Raw genomic sequence first — 19,132 nt, forward strand, 5'->3', positions numbered from 1 at the left:
TCCTCACCGTTCTCATGATCATTGCAACTCCACGAGGTGAGATTTTGCATGGAGCATTAGGCCAAGGGAGATTGATAAGTTCTTTTGTGTTTCTTCCATTTGCGAATAATCACACCAACTGTTGTCACCTTCTCACCAAGCTGCTTGGCGATGGTCTTGTAGCCCATTCCAGCCTTGTGTAGGTCTACAATCTTGTCCCTGACATCCTTGGAGAGCTCTTTGGTCTTCTGTGGACAGGTTTATTTTATACAGGTAACAAGCTGGGTGTGGCAGGGTAGCCTAGTGGTTAGAGCATTGGACTAGTAACCGGAAGGTAGCAAGTTCAAATCCCAGAGCTGACAAGGTACAAATCTGTCGTTCTGCCCCTGAACAGGCAGTTAACCCACTGTTCCTAGGCCGTCATTGAAAATAAGAATTTGTTCTTAACTGACTTGCCTAGTTAAATAAAGGTAAAAAAAAAAAGAAAAAAAGCTGAGGAGCACTAGGAGCACTCCCTTTAAGAGCTCATTACCTGTATAAAAGACACCTGGGAGCCAGAAATCTTTCTAATTGAGAGGGGGTCAAATACTTATTGCCCTCATTAAAATGCAAATCAATTTAGAACATTTTTGACATGCGTTTTTCTGGATTTTTGTTGTTGTTATTCTGTCTCTCACTGTTCAAATAAACCTACCATTAAAATTATAGATGGATAATTTCTTTGTCAGTGGGCAAACGTACAAAATCAGCAGGGGATCAAATACTTTTTTCCCCTCACTGTAAATTCTAGTATTATGTAGGCAATAGGCATAACACTAAAAACCTATAGATGGTTAGCGTACTTCTCATGTATCCGCAGCCCTTGCCAGGTGGTAAGAGGCTGTGCAGAATACTCCAGCATCCACAGCTTATAGAACAGCATCATGTTGAGCAACACCAGCAAAACCAGGCTGAGGGAGGAGAGGAAATCAGAAGAATGTAAGGGACAAAGGAAAGAAGATGAGTAATGAAAGATACAGAGGTGCCCTAGTCTGTATATTCAGCAGCATTTTCTGCAGTCAAGTGACTTAGTGGCTTCATGGGTGGAATGTCATTAATATTTGTAATAATTTCATATTTAATAAACTTTTTTTTCCTATGTTTCTATATCAAGCGGTTTTGTTATTTCAGTCTTCTGTGACATACACTATATATTCAAAAGTATGTGGACACCCCTTCAAATTAGAGGATTCTGCTATTTCAGCCACGCCAGGTGCTGACAGGTGTATAAAATCGAGCACAAAGCCATGCAAACATTGGCTATAGAATGGCCTTACTTAAGAGATCAGTGACTTTCAACGTGGCACTGTCATAGGATGCCACCTTTCCAACAAGTCAGATGCTCAAATTTCTGCCCTGCTAAATTTGCCTCGGTCAACAGTAAGTGCTGCTATTGTAAGGTGGAAATGTCTAGGAGCGGCTCAGACGCGAAGTGGTAGGCCACACAAGCTCACAGAATGACACCGCCGAGTGCTGAAGCGAATAGCATGCAATAATCATCTGTGTTCGGTTGCAACACTCACTACTGAGTTCCAAACTGTCTCTGGAAGCAACATTAGCGAAATAACTGTTAGTCGGGAGCTTCATGAAATGGGTTTCCATGGCCGAGCAGCCGCACACAAGCATAAGATCACCATGCGCAATGCCAAGCTGGATCTTTCCGCCATTGGACGCTGGAGCAGTGGAAACGCTTTCTCTGGAGTCTGGCAGTCTGACAGACAAATCTGGTTATGGCGGATGCCAGGAGAATGCTACCTGCCCCAATGCATACTGTCAGCTGTAAAGTTTGGAGGAGGAGGCATAATGGTCTAGGGCTGTTTTTCATGTTTCAGGCTAGGCCCCTTAGTTCCATTGAAGGGTAATATTAAAGCTACAGCATTCAATGACCTAGACCATTCTGTGTTTCCAACTTTGTGGCAACAGTTTTTTCCTGTTTCAGCATGACATGCCCCCTGCACAAAGTGAGGTCCATGCAGAAATGGTTTGTTGAGACCTGTTTGGAAAAACTTGACTGGCCTGTACAGAGCCCTGACCGTAACCCCACAAACACCTTTGGGATGAATTAGAATGCAGAATTCGAGCCAGGCCTAATCGCCCAACATCAGTGCCCGACCTCACCATTGCTCTTGTGGCTGAATGGAAGCAAGTCCCCGCAGCAATTTCCAACATCTAGTGGAATGGGCCCCCCCAAAGGGGGGCCCAAATCCATAGTAATTCCCATGATTTTGGAATGAGATTTTCGACGAGCAGGTGTCCACATACCTTTGGTATAAAAGTGTGATATTGGGATGCAAACTCAGAATTGAAGACACTTCAACTCTATATCTGACATGGTACAGGTGTCTTCGTTTTCGTAAGCCCATAACCATGTGTGTGAGGTGTATATTTTTGTTTCAAAGTACATTTGTTTAAGACTACCAAGAAACTCCCTGATTTAGCCCATTACAGTAAAAGGTTAATGAACCAGTTACAATGAGGGAGAAGTATGTTTCCTAGTCAGGGCTAAGTGGTTTATCATTAGACAGATGTACCTTAGACAGATCCTATGGCAAGCAATAAAAGGAGAGGAGAGGAGAGAGGAATCAAATTCAGAACACAAACAAAAACAAACAAATGTTTAACCCAGAGTCAGATTTTTGCTAACTACTAAAGATTTCAAAGAGAGTTGAACTGAGACGACTACAAATGAAACACAAATTATGAAGATGGATCTGAAAGTGAGTGTGTATACTGTATGTATGTGTGTATACTGTATGTGTGTGTGTGTGTGTGTGTGTGTGTGTGTGATAGAGTGTACTCACACAAAGCTGATGATGAGCAGCAGTTTGGAGACACTGTAGAGGGCAATGCCTCCAGGGAGGTGCTCAGGCATGTGCCTGGTCTGAGTGGAACCTGAGGGGGGCAGACCAAACACAGACAGGGTCAACTTGATATATTTAACACAATATACATTTGTGGAAATGTATAAGAGTGCATGTAATGTATGCATGTACCTTATGAAAGTGTATAAGAATGAGCAGTGTATAACAGCATTAAAAGTGTCCCCCTGCCATCTGACCTGTCACGCCCACATGTTTGATGCGGTGGATGACCTCGTCGTCGGTTGGCGTGGTGACAGGGCTGAGGAGGGCGTCGTCCAGGTGCTGGCTCCGTAATTGGACCAGTGGTCTTTTCCTCCGCCTCACAGACGTCTTCACCACCTTGACCTTGGGAGAGGGCCGGGCCGACTCCAACACCACATCCTCCACCTTCGACAGCTCCAACTCTGACAGGGCACACAGAAGCAGTTTTTACTTTCACACATTAGGATGGTTTACGGTCATCAGATTAAATGTTGCTGAACATTTGGGTTGACAGACTTAACAGCTGGTTGAGGAACTTACCAAGATGGCGGAAGTTCTCGTCCAGCCCGCTCCAGAAGTTCTTCTCGATGAAGCCCTTCACTAATCCCCATGGCTGTTTTCTGTAACGCAGCTCAGTGGACACCCTAGTGACAAGACAGGCAGTGTTTCTAAATTAACTTCTAATAGTTTCAAGAGCCACATGTTATTCCAACAGCTGCTATAAGGCCCTCCTCACCTTAAACGGCACTTGTTCTTGGCCACCCGTGTCAGCATGTAACGGTTGAGCGTGTAGAAGTAGTCGTGGTAGGGCACGTCGTGTGTGATGACCTCAGCATCGATGATGTAGCACTCACTCTCATGGCTAGCCTTGTACAGTGTCTGGGTCTCTGTGACAGTGGCTGTCTTGGGGGCCAGCGGGTTGGACAGGGAGATGGTGTACATGATCTCTCTCGTCTGGTTCCCCGCTGCGTCGTCCTTCTTCCAGGAGTGAAACACTATATCTGTGTGGCGTTATATGTATACACATTCTATCACTACATTGTCACAAGACAACACCAATGGAGGAGCCAATAATGTGATGCTGACAGTAACGCCAACAAACAGAATGTCTGACTAACCAGAGAACCTGCGCTGCTCCATGAAGTCGGTCATAAACTGGGATTCTGTGAAGAGGATGTCGTACATCTTGTCCACACTGAACTTGTAAACCTCATCGATGTACTGTCTCCCTTTAAGGTCATCGTGGAAGGCCTGCACTTCCCCTGCTGGAGAGCCATAAAGGGGAAACACACATTAGATTTAAGTGCCTTTGGGGACATAATATCATATGGTGACAGTAATACCAAAACTTAGTGACATCACAGAAAAGCTTGTTTCAAGCAATATACAGTATATATGCAGAAAATCTGTTAATGGACGGAAGATTGAAATCGTACCCTCGTCGTGGGTCTCTGAGGAGTCACTGAGTTCGGTGGGGATGTCTTCATTGTCGTTGAAGTCTAGGGAGGTTGAGGGCACCAGGCCGCTGGCCTCCGCTAGCCTCTGCTCCAGCACCAGGGGCAAGGCCAGCAGCTCCCCGTTAGGGAGGCAGTCGATGTATTCGTCTGGAGGGAGGTCATACTAGGACACAGAGGAGGAGGGGGTCAGTCACTAGAAATACACTGTAGGATACTACAGTACATAGTTATGAGTAGGATGGTATGTGTTCATTTTTTTATGTTAATTCAGTTCTGGTGATCAAATTACAGAAAACATTCTGTTGAGTTAACTGTATTCCCCATATGCAGGCTATAGGCAGAATAACAAATGCATTTCCCCTCCATCAAAACAAATCACAAAACAGTAATTGATTTAACCTCTGACCTCTATTATGTCGCTGAGACTCACAGAGAGGGGCTCGCTGCTGATGGTTGAGCTGATGGTGCTGTTGGTGATGATGCATTTCTTGTGTATGGATGGAGGGCTGCCCTCGTGCTTGGCCTCGGCACTGCTCTTAGACAAGTTGTCATTACTGATCTCATTCTCCTCGTTAGGAATCTCCTCACAGAACCTACACCACCATCGTAGGGGAACAGGGCCCAGCTGGAGGTTAGGGTTATGAGTTCTGGAGTATTGCTTTTACAAGATAATGGACAGAGGGCTGAGAGGGATGTGAAGCAGGGCTGAGAGGGGTATGTGTGTGTGTGTTTGTGTGATAGTGTTTGTGTGTGAGTGTGTACAGTTGAAGTCGGAAGTTTACATACACCTTAGCCAAATAGATTTAAACTCAGTTTTTCACAATTCCTGACATTTAATGTTAGTAAGAATTCCCTGTCTTAGGTCAGTTAGGATCACCACTTTATTTTAAGAATGTGAAATGTCAGAATGATAGTAGAGAGAATGATTTATTTCAGCTTTTATTTATTTCATCACATTCCCAGTGGGTCAGAAGTTTACATACACTCAATAAGTATTTGGTAGCATTGCCTTCAAATTGTTTAACTGTCAAACATTTTGGGTAGCCTTCACCAAGCTTCCCAGAATAAATTGGGTGGATTTTGGACCATTCCTCCTGACAGAGCTGGTGTAACTGAGTCAGGATTGTAGGCCTCCTTGCTCGCACATGCTTTTTCAGTTCTGCCCACAAATTTTCTATAGGATTGAGGTAAGTGCTTTGTGATGGCCACTCCAATACCTTGTCTTTGTTGTCCTTAAGCCATTTTGCCACAACTTTGGAAGAATGCTTGGGGTCATTGTCCATTTGGAAGACCATTTGCGACCAAGCTTTAACTTCCTGACTGATGTCTTGAGATGTTGCTTCAATATATCCACATAATTGTCCTACCTCATGATGCCATCTATTTTGTGAAGTGCACCAGTCCCTCCTGCAGCAAAGCATCCCCACAACATGATGTTGCCACCCCCGTGCTTCACGGTTGGGATGGTGTTCTTCGGCTTTTTCCTGCAAACATAACGATGGTTATTAGGCCAAACGGTTCTATTTCTGTTTCATCAGACCAGAGGACATTTCTCCAAAAAGTATGATCTTTGTCCCCATGTGCAGTTGCAAACTGTAATCTGGCTTTTTTATGGCAGTTTTGGAGCAGTGGCGTCTTCATTGCTGAGCGGCCTTTCAGGTTATATCGATATAGGACTCCATTTACTGTGTATATAGATACTTTTGTACCTGTTTCCTCCAGCATCTTCACAAGGTCCTTTGCTGCTGTTCTGGGATTGATTTGCACTTTTCGTATCAAAGTACGTTCATCTCTAGGAGACAGAACGTGTCTCCTTCCTGAGCGGTATGACGGCTGCGTGGTCCCATGGTGTTTATACTTGCATACTATTGTTTGTACAGATGAACGTGGTATATCCAAGCGTTTGGAAATTGCTCCCAAGGATGAACCAGACTTGTGGAGGTCTACAATTTTTTTCCCGAGGTCTTGGCTGATTTCTTTTGATTTTCCCATGACATGTTATGCCTTGAAATACATCCACAGGTACACCTCCAATTGACTCAAATCATGTCAATTAGCCTATCAGAAGCGTCTAAAGCCATGACATCATTTTCTGGAATTTTCCAAGCTGTTTAAAAGTACAGTCAACTTACTGTATGTAAAACTTCTGACCCACTGGAATTGTGATACAGTGAATTATAAGTGAAATAATCTGTCTGTAAACAATTGTTGGAAAAATGACTTGTGTCATGCACAAAGTATATGTCCTAACCGACTTGCCAAAGCTATAGTTTGTTCACAAGAAATTAGTGGAGTTCTTGAAAATGTTACGGCTCTCTTCTATCTCCTCCTCTGACGAAGAGGTAGAACAAGGATCGGACCAAAATGCAGCGTGGTTAAATCGAGACATCTTTAATAACGATGAAAACGAACAATACAAAAAACAACAAACGGAATGCGAAAACCTATACAGCCTGTCTGGTGACAACTAACACAGAGACAGGAACACTCACCCACAAACACACAGTGAAACCCAGGCTACCTAAATATGGTTCCCAATCAGAGACAACGAGAATCACCTGACTCTGATTGAGAACCTCAGGCAGCCATAGACTATGCTAGACACCCCTACTCAGCCACAATCCCAATACCTACTAAAACCCCCAATACCACAACACAACACAAAATAACCCCATGTCACACCCTGGCCTGACCAAATAAATATATAAACACAAAATACTAAGACCAGGGCGTGACAGAACCCCCCCCCCCCAAGGTGCGGACTCCCGGCCGCACACTAAAACCCATAGGGGAGGGTCCGGGTGGGCGTCTGTCCACGGTGGCGGCTCCGGCTCGGGACGTGGACCCCACTCCAACCAAGTCTTAGTCCCCCTGTAACGCGTCCTTTGACTGGCGACCCTCGCCGCCGACCTAGGCCTAATAACCCTCACCAAGGACCCCACTGGATTGAGGGGCAGCTCGGGACTGAGGTAGAAGCTCGGGACTGAGGGGAAGCTCGGGACTGAGGGGAAGCTCGGGACTGAGGGGAAGCTCAGCACTGAGGGGAAGCCCAGCACTGAGGGGAAGCCCAGCACTGAGGGGAAGCCCAGCACTGAGGGGAAGCCCAGCACTGAGGGGAAGCCCAGCACTGAGGGGAAGCCCAGCACTGAGGGGAAGCCCAGCACTGAGGGGAAGCCCAGCACTGAGGGGAAGCCCAGCACTGAGGGGAAGCCCAGCACTGAGAGGAAGCCCAGTACTGAGAGGAAGCCCAGTACTGAGAGGAAACTCAGGCAGGTAGTAGCCTCTGGCAGATCCTGGCTGACTGGCGGATCTGGAAGATCATGGCTGAACGGTGGATCCTGGCTGACTGGCAGCTCCGGCTGCTCCATGCAGACTGGCAGCTCCGGCTGCTCCATGCAGACTGGCAGCTCCGGCTGCTCCATGCAGACTGGCAGCTCCGGCTGCTCCATGCAGACTGGCATCTCCGGCTGCTCCATGCAGACTGGCAGCTCCGGCTGCTCCATGCAGACTGGCAGCTCTGGCTGCTCCATGCAGACTGGCAGCTCTGGCTGCTCCATGCAGACTGGCAGCTCCATGTAGACTGACAGCTCTGGCTGCTCCATGCAGACTGGTAGCTCTGGCTGCTCCATGCAGACTGGCAGCTCTGGCTGCTCCATGCAGACTGGCAGCTCTGGCTGCTCCATGCAGACTGGCAGCTCTGGCTGCTCCATGCAGACTGGCAGCTCTGGCTGCTCCATGCAGACTGGCAGCTCTGGCTGCGCTGAACAGGCAGGAGACTCCGGCAGCGCTTGAGAGAAGGAAGGCTCTGGCTGCGCTAAACAGGCGGGAGACTCCAGCAGCGCAGGAGAGGAGAAAGGCTCCGACAGCGCTGAACAGGCGGGAGACTCCGGCAGCGCTGGAGAGGCGAGGCGCACTGTAGGCCTGATGCGTGGTGCTGGCACTGGTGGAACTGGATAGAGAACACGCACAGGAAGCCTGGTGCGGGGAGCTGCCACCGGAGAAATGGTGTGTGAACGTGGCACAGGATGGACCGGACTGTGAAGGTGTACTGGAGAGCCTGAGAGCAGGACTGGCACAGGACGTGCAAGGCTAGGTAGGTACACAGGAGGCCTAGTGCGTGAGGCTGGCACACTCTTCACCAGCCGACTAACACGCACCTCAGGACGAGTATGGAGCGCTGACCCAGGTGCCATCAAATCCCCGACTCGCTCCGTCGGACGAATATCGTACCTACAGCACCAAACTAGCAACTCCCTCATTACTCTCTCCTCCAATTTCCCCATTAACTCCTTCACAGTCTCTGCTTCGCTCACCTCTAACACCAGCTCTGGTTCTGGTCTCCTCCTTGGCTCCTCACTATAAACAGGGAGAGTTGGCTCAGGTCTGACTCCTGACTCTGCCACTCTCTCCCTGAGCCCCCCCCCCCAATACATTTTTGGGGCTGACTCTCTGTCTTCCGTCCGCGCCGCCATGCCTGCTTCGCCAACTCCATTCTCCGATAACCTGCTTCGCACTGCTCCAGCGAATCCCAGGCGGGCTCCGGCACTTTCTCTGTGTCGACAGCCCACCTGTCTATTTCCTCCCAAGTAGTGTAGTCCCAATATTGTTGCTCCTGCTCCTGCTGCCGCTGTTGCTTCTCCTCATACCAGCGCCTCTCAGCTCTCGCCGCCTCCAGTTCTTCTTTGGGACGGCGATATTCTCCAGGCTGATCCCAGGGTCCTTCTCCGAACAATTCATCCTCCCATGTCCATTCCTCCCTTTGTTGCTTCTGCTGTCGCTGCCTGTCACCACGCTGCTTGGTCCGTGTGTGGTGGGTGATTCTGTTATGGCTCTCTTCTATCTCCTCCTCTGACGAAGAGGTAGAACAAGGATCGGACCAAAATGCAGCGTGGTTAAATCGAGACATCTTTAATAACGACGAAAACGAACAATACAAAAAACAACAAACGGAATGCGAAAACCTATACAGCCTGTCTGGTGACAACTAACACAGAGACAGGAACACTCACCCACAAACACACAGTGAAACCCAGGCTACCTAAATATGGTTCCCAATCAGAGACAACGAGAATCACCTGACTCTGATTGAGAACCTCAGGCAGCCATAGACTATGCTAGACACCCCTACTCAGCCACAATCCCAATACCTACTAAAACCCCCAATACCACAACACAACACAAAATAACCCCATGTCACACCCTGGCCTGACCAAATAAATATATAAACACAAAATACTAAGACCAGGGCGTGACAGAAAAACTAGTTTTAATGACTCCAACCTAAGTGTATGTAAAGTTCTGATTTCAACTGTACTTCAGTAATGAGGCCAGCCTCTCATAACAACCCGCAGCAGATCAAGGGCGTCTTAATCAACGATGGTAATTGAAGAGGCAGTGTTTATATCTGTAGCCATGGAAACCACACCCACCCCATGGTGTTGAAGTCGTCGTCAGGGGGAACATAGTCCTCGTCGTCACTGGTCAGGCCAAGCTCGTTGCCATAACACTGATGGACAAAGTGCCATAGCTCTTTGGGGCACAGGGGCTAGAGCACAGGGTTAGAGACGACACTCAGAACGGCAGAGACTTGGATTCAATGGAAAAGAAAAGTATCAATATACTGAACATGTAGATCTATTTGTGATGAGGTTAATTGAGGTTGCTGGCTTACTTTGTCCAGCAGTGCATTCTGCCATAACCTGAACATCATCATGTAGGTCCTGTCCCGCGCTCCAAATGAGGTGAGAAAGTGCTGTGGGGAGAGAATTAAAATAATGAGTTTGTATCAGTTCAAAAAATATGCTTTGAAATGAGGCTGAGGAGAAGGTTTGAGCCTCCTTTCAGTCAGTGAATGCCGAAGATCCAGTCCCTGTCCTGTCTTACCTTGTCACCGTCTGTGGACACCTGGATGGCGTTGGGGATGAGGCGGGCTGTCTTCTCCTTTGTCATGGTGCAGATGTCCTTCAGCCTCACTGTCAGCTGCACACACATGCAAAAAAATATATCTGTTGAACAATACTGAAATATCTACTGTGCTGCAAACCATAGAAATACAATCAATTACATTTCAATACTGTAAACTCACCAACACCAGAGACATATAGATAAGATCAAAAGAACAGAAAGCCCCACGTAGAGGCACAGTGCGTACCAGCGTTTCCCAGCGGAAGATGTTGCTATAAAAACAGATCCAGTTTTCTGAGAGGTAGAGTCGGCCCTGCAGGAGGATGTCTCGTTGCAGGGCGCAGGAGTAATCTGCCAGCAGAGGTCAGAGATCAGAGCCCAGGAAGAATACATAATCTACCCATCAAGGTCAGGGTTAATTCTATTTCAATATAGTCAATTCAGAAGATGAATGACCTGAATTGATAGTTTAAATGGAATTGACTCCAACCAGCCAACACTAACTTGACCAAAACCAAGCTAATGTCCTATATCCACCATATCAATGACCTAATTGGCCTTAGTGGCCTAGCACTTTGTGTTAGTAACTCACCCACGATGAGTCGCTCTGTGTCCGGTAGCTGCTTGAAGAGCTTCCTGAAGTCCTCATTACGCTGTTTATATGTGGGGCTCAACACCTGGAGAGACGGAGAGCAACAATGGTAACCTCTTAGAGAGGGACGACTCACACATACATTCCTGAACACACACTCTCTCGCTCACATACACACACTGGACTACATCCATTTTCACAAGTGCATTTAAAACCAGACTTGATACCAAGCACGATCCCCTCTTGACATTTTGCCACTTCAGGACATCCAATGAGCATGCTTTTGGACATTATCATTATCATGAGCATCCTTAATGTGAGTCACATTCCCAAGACAACAATATACGGTAACATCAATGTACTGTATGAACACACACAATGGTGCTTTTGTGCAGCAACAGTTTATATGTAGGACAGAGGGAGACAAAGACACACATCAAACCTGCTACGTTAGCAAACCCTTATAGCTATAGTTTATCTTATAAAACCTAGTCTGGTTGGTTGTTGGTTTAGGTCATGAGAAGAAATGTTAAATTCTCACACAAAGGAATTCATTCTCTCTTGTTACATTCTCAGGCATTTGGGTAAATATTATCTTGGGCCTGGATTCAGAGGACAGGCTTGTTTAAAGAGGGAAGTATTGCTGTGACCCACAGCCATACGCCTTCTGAGTGTGAGTGCAGGGGTGAGTGCTCTATGTATCTAAGTCAGATGCTGTCTTTGAGTAGGAACAGCTTCAGGAAACAATGCCTGCCAATACAGTAACCAAAGACATCCCTTCAGGGTGAAAAACCTCTCCCTGCTTCAATCTTGAAGGAAAACAACAGACTGTTCACATTAACATCATGTAGCTATAGGTTCAATACTCATATAACAACAACAGCCCAGAATGGATAGAAATAATCTGTTTCTGTTAAGCTATGAATGAAAACCAGTGGTGCCTGTCAAGAAAACTTGATAAATTCGAGAACTTTGAAGACTGGAATTATGTATTACGCTCCAGACATTTTTACTGTCTAGAAATGTTCACAGAAAGTACAAATGCCTGTCTATGCCCCTTAAACTGCAGCCTTCTTACTTTGTCTAGGGAAAGGGTGAATGCATACTATGGGAATGCAAATAGCTACTGACTTCCTTTAATTTGCCTGGCAAAATATAATTGGGTCAGGGAACCACCGAGTTATGCTCTTGGCACAGGTACAGTACAAAAACCGCCCATCCAAACCTTCTCCCCCTCTTCCCTCCCCGCCGCTCCCCCTCCTGGCATCAGCTCTCTGGGGGTCAGTAACTTACTGCAGGGACCTCCTCTGACTCCAAGTCCTGGTCTGGCCGGTCCGAGGCGGCCCAGTCCCACTCCCACCCAAACTCTTCCTGGGCCGGATCCTGTGGGAGCCACCCAGCCAGGGCTTCATCCAGCTCCAGCACTGCCTCCCAGTCCGACGGCAGTCCCTTGTGAGCCTCCATACACTACCCTCAGACACACAGACGGACACCTAAACCCTGTGGGGTGCTCAGAACGGTGGATTTCAATGCTGGTGATCCAGTGGTCCAGGTTTGCTGCAGACAAACAGACAGAGCTGTTGTGTGTCCAGTGGCTGTGGCTTGGAGACTGCTGTGATTGAACCTGGTATGGGTGCTACTTCCTTTCAGTGTGAAAGCTGGACCCGGCTGACTGCTGCCACATGAGTCCAGTTGTTTCTCCTTCAGCCGTTGGCACTCTAGTAATCCTGGCCACAAGTCTTTTATTATAATAGCAGCTCTGGCAGGTAGGCGTGTGCGGTCAGGGGGTGTAATGCTGTCCAGATCCAGACGCCTCAGAGCGCCTTGGTGAACGCAGCTCAGACACACCAGCAGCGAAAGCAAATAAATTTTCTTGGTAAAGAGAAAAACAGAGTGAAAGAGAGAGAAAGAGAGATAGTTTCCAAACTGGAAAGCGGTGCAGTCCCGTCTCGCTGGCTGACAAGGTGATTGAGTTACAGATGTGCACACAACCTTCAGTGAGGAAAAACAAGTCCATTAATCTTGAGTGGTGCGGCATGGAGTCTCATGCCAAGACTTGAGACTCAGTCTAATGCAGTTGGAGCAGTGTAGCTCTGGGAGCATGTCCCCTGTCGTTGTCCTTGACCATTCAGGTATAAGAGAGCAATAACACAGGAGGGTTAACACATTTAGAGGTGTTACTATCACTAAAACCCCCCTGCAACCCTGTGGCCTACTTCCCTACTCTCTGTCCCCCACAACCCTCCCCTAAGGTCAGTAATGCAGTCCTGAAACCAGATCCCTGTCAGTCACTACGACCAGACTAGACAAACAGGCACAGAGATTGGTTCTCATCTGACTATGAGCTGGGCAAATCAACCTATCAGCACAGTGGTGAGAGGTTGACACAATGATAAAATACATCAGCAACAAAACAAACACTGTGGCTTCAATTGGCACGCCATTAGGCTCACTTGTGATTGGTTACATCTGTGCACCGGAATTCAGAAACCTTTCCTTTCCACCTTTCCTGCTTACGCAATTTCCACAACCCCACTCAACATCTAGCCAAATCAGTGAGAAGAAATAAGCTCCAGGAAACTGAACGGGAATCAAAATAATCCTCAGCACCCTGTTGAAAACAGTTCAGATCATTCACAGATCCCTCTCAGACGTGAACAGCCTTCACCCTGTTGAAAACAGTTCAGATCATTCACTGATCCCTCTCAGACGTGAACAGCCTTCACCCTGTTGAAAACAGTTCAGATCATTCACAGATCCCTCTCAGACGTGAACAGCCTTCACCCTGTTGAAAACAGTTCAGATCATTCACAGATCCCTCTCAGACGTGAACAGCCTTCACCCTGTTGAAAACAGTTCAGATCATTCACAGATCCCTCTCAGACGTGAACAGCCTTCACCCTGTTGAAAACAGTTCAGATCATTCACAGATCCCTCTCAGACTTGAACAGCCTTCACCCTGTTGAAAACAGTTCAGATCATTCACAGATCCCTCTCAGACGTGAACAGCCTTCACCCTGTTGAAAACAGTTCAGATCATTCACAGATCCCTCTCAGACGTGAACAGCCTTCACCCTGTTGAAAACAGTTCAGATCATTCACAGATCCCTCTCAGACGTGAACAGCCTTCACCCTGTTGAAAACAGTTCAGATCATTCACAGATCCCTCTCAGACGTGAACCTTCCTGTTGAAAATGCCTCTGCATCCCGTGAAGAACGTTTCTTCAGACGTTTGCGACCTGGGCCCACTGTCATCAAAAACTGCATTCGGGATGTCAGATAACCGACTAGTATCTGAATTCAACGTTTTTCCAAGAGCTTTTCCCAAAAATGAAAATGAGGACTAAAGCAAATGCAGAAGCTATTGATTCGACTATCTCCGTTCTTCTCCAGTTGACAATGTGACAAGTCCTAAGACAGTGTAGCTGCTAGGTGATGATGGGGATATAGACAGTCCCTGAGGTTTTAGTTAACCATTAACCTGCTGGGTAAACAGTGAGAGATGTCGGAGACAGGTACAGTCAACCAGGGTGGGGCCCCATTCTTTTAAGGGGGCTGTTAAATATCCATTCCTATAAACAATGAGGCCAGTCTCTCACCCCACTGACAGTAGGTTGCTACAAACCACTCTGGAGAGGACTGGCCAGGAAGGTGTATGCCTATGTGTATTTGATTGCATGTGTGTGAGGACTATCTGAAACACACTATTCCTTGACACTTTCCCTGCCAATGGTGTGTTGATGGTGGGAGGGTGGAGGAACCAGATGTGGGAACAGCTCAGCAGAGAGGGGTCTGGTTTAGAAACACAGCCAAGCCAGGATCTCTGACGATTCACCCTGTCCTGTATCATACACACTGCTTGCTTTTCTTGACATTTCAAACAAGCACCCCGGCTCCCTACATTGTAAACATTGTAAAAATAACCAGTGTGGTTTCATGTAAAGTTTTATGAAGAGTGGTGAGCCTTTCATGTGTTAGGAGATAGGCTCTACAGTGGTATCCTTGTTGTGAGAATCTACCTCAGAGTAAACATGGCAGCCTCTTGCTCACCTTCTCCTGCTCTTTCCTCTCTCTCTCTCTTTCTCTCTCGTGCAGGGGGATGAACTCGAGAATGTTTTCATTATAGAGCTGAGAGTATGAGGAGGCAGATATTTCACCTCACAAAACTCTTGGAGAAAAGCAGTCTCTTAAACCTGCCACTTAACTGTCGATACTATGAGCCACTATATTTGGTGCCTGGCAGACATTGATTTCCTTGTTAATACCTCAACTGCCTGCGTAGGTCCTGTACAGTTGCCATGAAAGCATTGCAACAGAGTCATTAGGAAGGTTGATATGGCAGGGTGGGGCCTGTTGTGTGTCTCTACTGGGCTCAGACCTCATATCAGGACGGTTGTGATGTAATCACAGTAGGTTCAGTGCCATGGGAGAACATCATTGCCATGTAGAGAAACACAGTGACCGTGACATGGCCTACCACATAGCCTACCATAACCTCAGGTAAAGCACTGCATCAGACACATACCAATGGTCCAGAACAGAGATTAGGCATAATTACATAGTTAGTGTTAGTTAATGTTTCTGGGAGCACATTGGTATTATGATGTATTCGTTTAGTAATGGTAGAATAGGAGAGAAATGAAGTTAAGTAGCTAGAGGAGAGTATCAGAAAGCATTAGATGTTGACCATAGTTCTTCTTAACATTCTGGAGAATCTCCATTTCAAGTTTCACTAAGCAACAATGCCAAACTATACCCAATGTGGCCATAATGACAAAACGAGCACATTTGAAGAGTTGGGAGGACTGGAACATGCTAACCAGTCCCATGCTCCATTCCCCTGTCATTCAAGGCATTCAGGGCTGCTCCAGACACTGACCATGGTCCGTGGGTTTAGTATGATACACTGAGCAGACTTGTTACGACCTGGGGTGTATTCATTAGTCGCAGACCGTTGCAAAATGTTTGGCCTGTTGTAAAAATGGAAATGGTTTAACATTTACTCTAGGAACCAAACAGAGTGAAACAGGGAGGGATATACCTGCATTTGTCCAATAGAAACTCTCGTTTTCATGGCAAAACATTTTTTCCCCCGTTTGGAGTAAACAGTTTCGCAGCAGACAAAACATTTTGCAACGGCCTCCGACTACTGAAAACACCCATTGCGTCACCACCATCACAGCTCTGAGTAGCCTATAGTCCCTCTTTACACAGCAGACATTTTGAAAACGCTATTTTTTAAAAACACAACCACAATGTGGCCATGGCATTCGGTCATCTAACCCCAAAGTGCTGCATATTGTGGCTTCGCTCTCAGGTGGAAACAACATACTGATGAATGAGGGATGAGGAGCAGACTAGTGGAAAGAGAGACCAGTCAAGCGATCCAAGAAGAAGGACTAAGCAGAAAGATATTTGAAAAATTGCACAAGAGTACAAGTCATGCTTACTCTCAGGATGTGTTGTCTTTCATGCTGGGGAGAGAAGGTACATTTATAGACACAAATAACAACAAAAGAAAGGAATAAAACAACAGAAACAAAGGAAAATAAAATGGAGTCCCACAGAGACACCATAGGAGAAACCATGGCTTTATAGTAACACCATGTCAGGGTATCAAACCACTTCTCACAGATGGCCAACTGAGCCATCAAGTAGATTTACTTGGCTGTTTAAGAAGAATCATAACGAAAGGAATTAATTAAAGCCCCATTAAAATGTAGCAACCTTGTCTCTTAGTACACTGGCCGGCAACCTTGTGTTATGTCAGGACCTCTTGGTGTAATGGTCTTGGTGTTGGACTGAGATCACGTTCAGGCTGTCACTATACTTTCGCTACAAGATGCTTCTGTCTGTCAAACATTCATCTATGAATCACATCTGTAGTAAGGTATGGGAGTTGCAACAAAATGGTGCAAAACATGACATTTTTCTTAATCCTCAGTCATTTTTCTTATTAATTCAGCCAGCCATCACACTGTAACACTAGACGCCTAGAACTGTAAATCCCACTGGTTAGCGTCCTGGGTAAGCCTGAGCTCCATATGAAAGTGACCTTAGGAATATACCCTCGTGTGATTCTAATCAGGGTCTAGAACCCTTAACCTCGTAACCTCACCCCCCCAAATCAAAAGCACGCCCGCCCGCCCGCCCACCCACCCACCCAGGAAGATCCAGAGCTGTAGTCTCAGATGAGATTAGGGCTACTATAATTGATCATTTAATAAATCATGGTCTATCAATGAGTGAGGCTGGTCTGAGAGTGCAGCCAAATCTGCAATGTTCAACAGTGGAATCTATTGTGAGAAATTTCTGGCAAAACAACAGGTAAGATGTGCATTCTGCAAGGGCATCTGACTGAACTGCACATTACAGAAGTCAATTGAGCAAAGTCTCCAAACCCACTTGTGTGTAATTGATTTTGTATTTCTGCTTAGGACCCAACGGTTACCTCCCACAGGCGGGAGAGTTAGATTTTCACTGCTGTGCAGGAAACTGGAATCGTTGATATGGTCATCAGAAACAATGGCATAAAACTCACAGAGATTGTTGGCAGACAACATTACATTTAGAAATATTCACAATGTAAGCATAACTATTTCTCGAGTCCTGAAACAACATCAAGTCAGGATGAAGAAGTTGTCCCCTTTGAGAGGAACTCTGGACGAGTCAAGCAACTCAGGAACCAATATGTCCAGGTAAGATGACTACAAAATACAGAACTGGTTTTGAACAAACCCAAACAGGGCAGAGGCACACAATGGCATGTTTTTAGGTATAATGTAAACTACCGTAATAGCCTAACTCTTATGTTGCCTTGTGGATTTATTTGAGAGAGTCATGGAGATTGAAGCCAGGCAAACACCCCACATATTCATCATTGTGGATGAGGCTGGTTTCAACTTGGCCAAAACACGGAGGTGAGGAAGGAATGTGATTGGGAAAAGAGCCACAGTGGATGTCCCGGGCCAGAGGGGTGCCAACATCACAATGTGTGCAGCAATATCCTCTGATGGATTGCTGTTACACAAACCGCTAATTGGGACATACAACACCGAGCGTCTCATTACATTCCTGGAAGACCTCTATGGAAGGGTTGTACCAGGTGAGGAAAGGGTTGCAGTGAGGCGAAATCAGCCAACGTTTGCAATTGTATGGGACAATGTGGCATTTCACCACTCCCATGCAGTCACAGAGTGGTTTGCAGCCCATCATAGGATGGTGTCACTTTTCCTCCCACCTTACTCTCCTTTCCTCAACCCCATAGAGGAATTGTTTTCCTCATGGAGGTGGAAGGTTTATGACCACCATCCACATGATCAAATGTCCCTCCTGGACGCAATGAATGCTGGATACCTGAGTATATCTGCAGAAGATTGCCAGGGATGGACCAGGCATGCAGAAGTATTATTTCCTAGGTTTATTACTCAAGATGACATAAGATGTGACGCGGATGAGAACCTGTGGCCAAATGCAGAAGAGGGTTGACTAGCATTGGTACTGTATCTGCATCGGTAGATGGTGTATATACACATACTTGTATTTTGGAATCTCTCAATGCCAAAAAATGGCATAAAACATATTGAAGCATATTGCATCATGTCTGATTCATTCCTGTAGCATATACTGCAGTGAATTCTAAACAGTAGAGAGGTGTCATTCTTGTTGTGTAAAGACATTTTACAAAAGAAAACATTGTGTAATGCTACCTGTTGTTAGTGTTTTTTAGGTCATTGTTTTATGAGTGACAAAGTGTGCTTATTGGGTGACAGCCTTTGCTAGTGTTATGGAATAATTAGTTGATTTGAGACATGTATGAAGTGTTTTGGTAGCATTGGTTGTGAAATGAACTGCTGTGCCAAGCTGAAAGTTGGTTAGGAGAACCGTGTGAAGAGTTTTGAAAAAATGACCTAAGTATTGAGAACTGGGTCCTAGCGATTGTAAAAAACTGTAACAAAAAGAGTAAGAAGAGGATGAAACTTACGTTGTACCAGCTCTGGCTCTTCTGTAGACAGCGAGGAGCGACGCAGAGTGGAGAGAACAAAGACAATTGTAAGTCAATGAGACAAGAACACAACAACACTTGGCCACAGGGCTCTATATCATAAACACATAGAGGCCAGGGGATGATGAAAACAGACAGTGGGTATTTATAGAAGGTGTAAATGTCAACCTCTGGGTGGGCACCTCCTACCATAAACACAGGCCTCCGCTGATATCCAACAGAGTTATATCCCTTTGAGCTTGTCACATATTTTAGCTGGCCTTTTCATTGATTTCTGGGCCTCACAAATGTTAATTTACATGGTTATTTGCTA

General features: G+C 46.2%; 1 protein-coding gene across 7 annotated transcripts in view; it reads right to left on the minus strand.

Moving 5' to 3' along the window:
- The window catches only part of LOC112265605 (protein Aster-B), an 89,921-nt gene that overhangs the window by 3,098 nt on the left and 67,691 nt on the right, over window positions 1-19,132 (minus strand). For 4 of the 7 annotated variants that reach the window (XM_042296273.1, XM_042296274.1, XM_024443099.2 and 1 more), the window contains 16 exons: window positions 18,799-18,819; window positions 16,265-16,288; window positions 10,815-10,899; window positions 10,470-10,573; window positions 10,202-10,297; window positions 9,990-10,070; window positions 9,748-9,863; window positions 4,725-4,911; window positions 4,298-4,481; window positions 3,980-4,126; window positions 3,598-3,862; window positions 3,402-3,505; window positions 3,077-3,283; window positions 2,820-2,910; window positions 2,550-2,561; window positions 822-929 (listed from right to left, as the gene is read on the minus strand). In XM_042296273.1, the coding sequence (XP_042152207.1) occupies window positions 822-929; window positions 2,550-2,561; window positions 2,820-2,910; window positions 3,077-3,283; window positions 3,402-3,505; window positions 3,598-3,862; window positions 3,980-4,126; window positions 4,298-4,481; window positions 4,725-4,911; window positions 9,748-9,863; window positions 9,990-10,070; window positions 10,202-10,297; window positions 10,470-10,573; window positions 10,815-10,899; window positions 16,265-16,288; window positions 18,799-18,819 (1,832 nt within the window). The remainder of the gene's footprint in view (window positions 1-821; window positions 930-2,549; window positions 2,562-2,819; window positions 2,911-3,076; window positions 3,284-3,401; window positions 3,506-3,597; window positions 3,863-3,979; window positions 4,127-4,297; window positions 4,482-4,724; window positions 4,912-9,747; window positions 9,864-9,989; window positions 10,071-10,201; window positions 10,298-10,469; window positions 10,574-10,814; window positions 10,900-16,264; window positions 16,289-18,798; window positions 18,820-19,132) is intronic. The other 3 variants (XM_042296276.1, XM_042296275.1, XM_042296277.1) reach the window with 3 other exon arrangements.

This window comes from Oncorhynchus tshawytscha, linkage group LG13, assembly GCF_018296145.1.
Source record: "Oncorhynchus tshawytscha isolate Ot180627B linkage group LG13, Otsh_v2.0, whole genome shotgun sequence".
In the NCBI taxonomy this organism is placed as follows: Eukaryota; Metazoa; Chordata; class Actinopteri; order Salmoniformes; family Salmonidae; genus Oncorhynchus; species Oncorhynchus tshawytscha.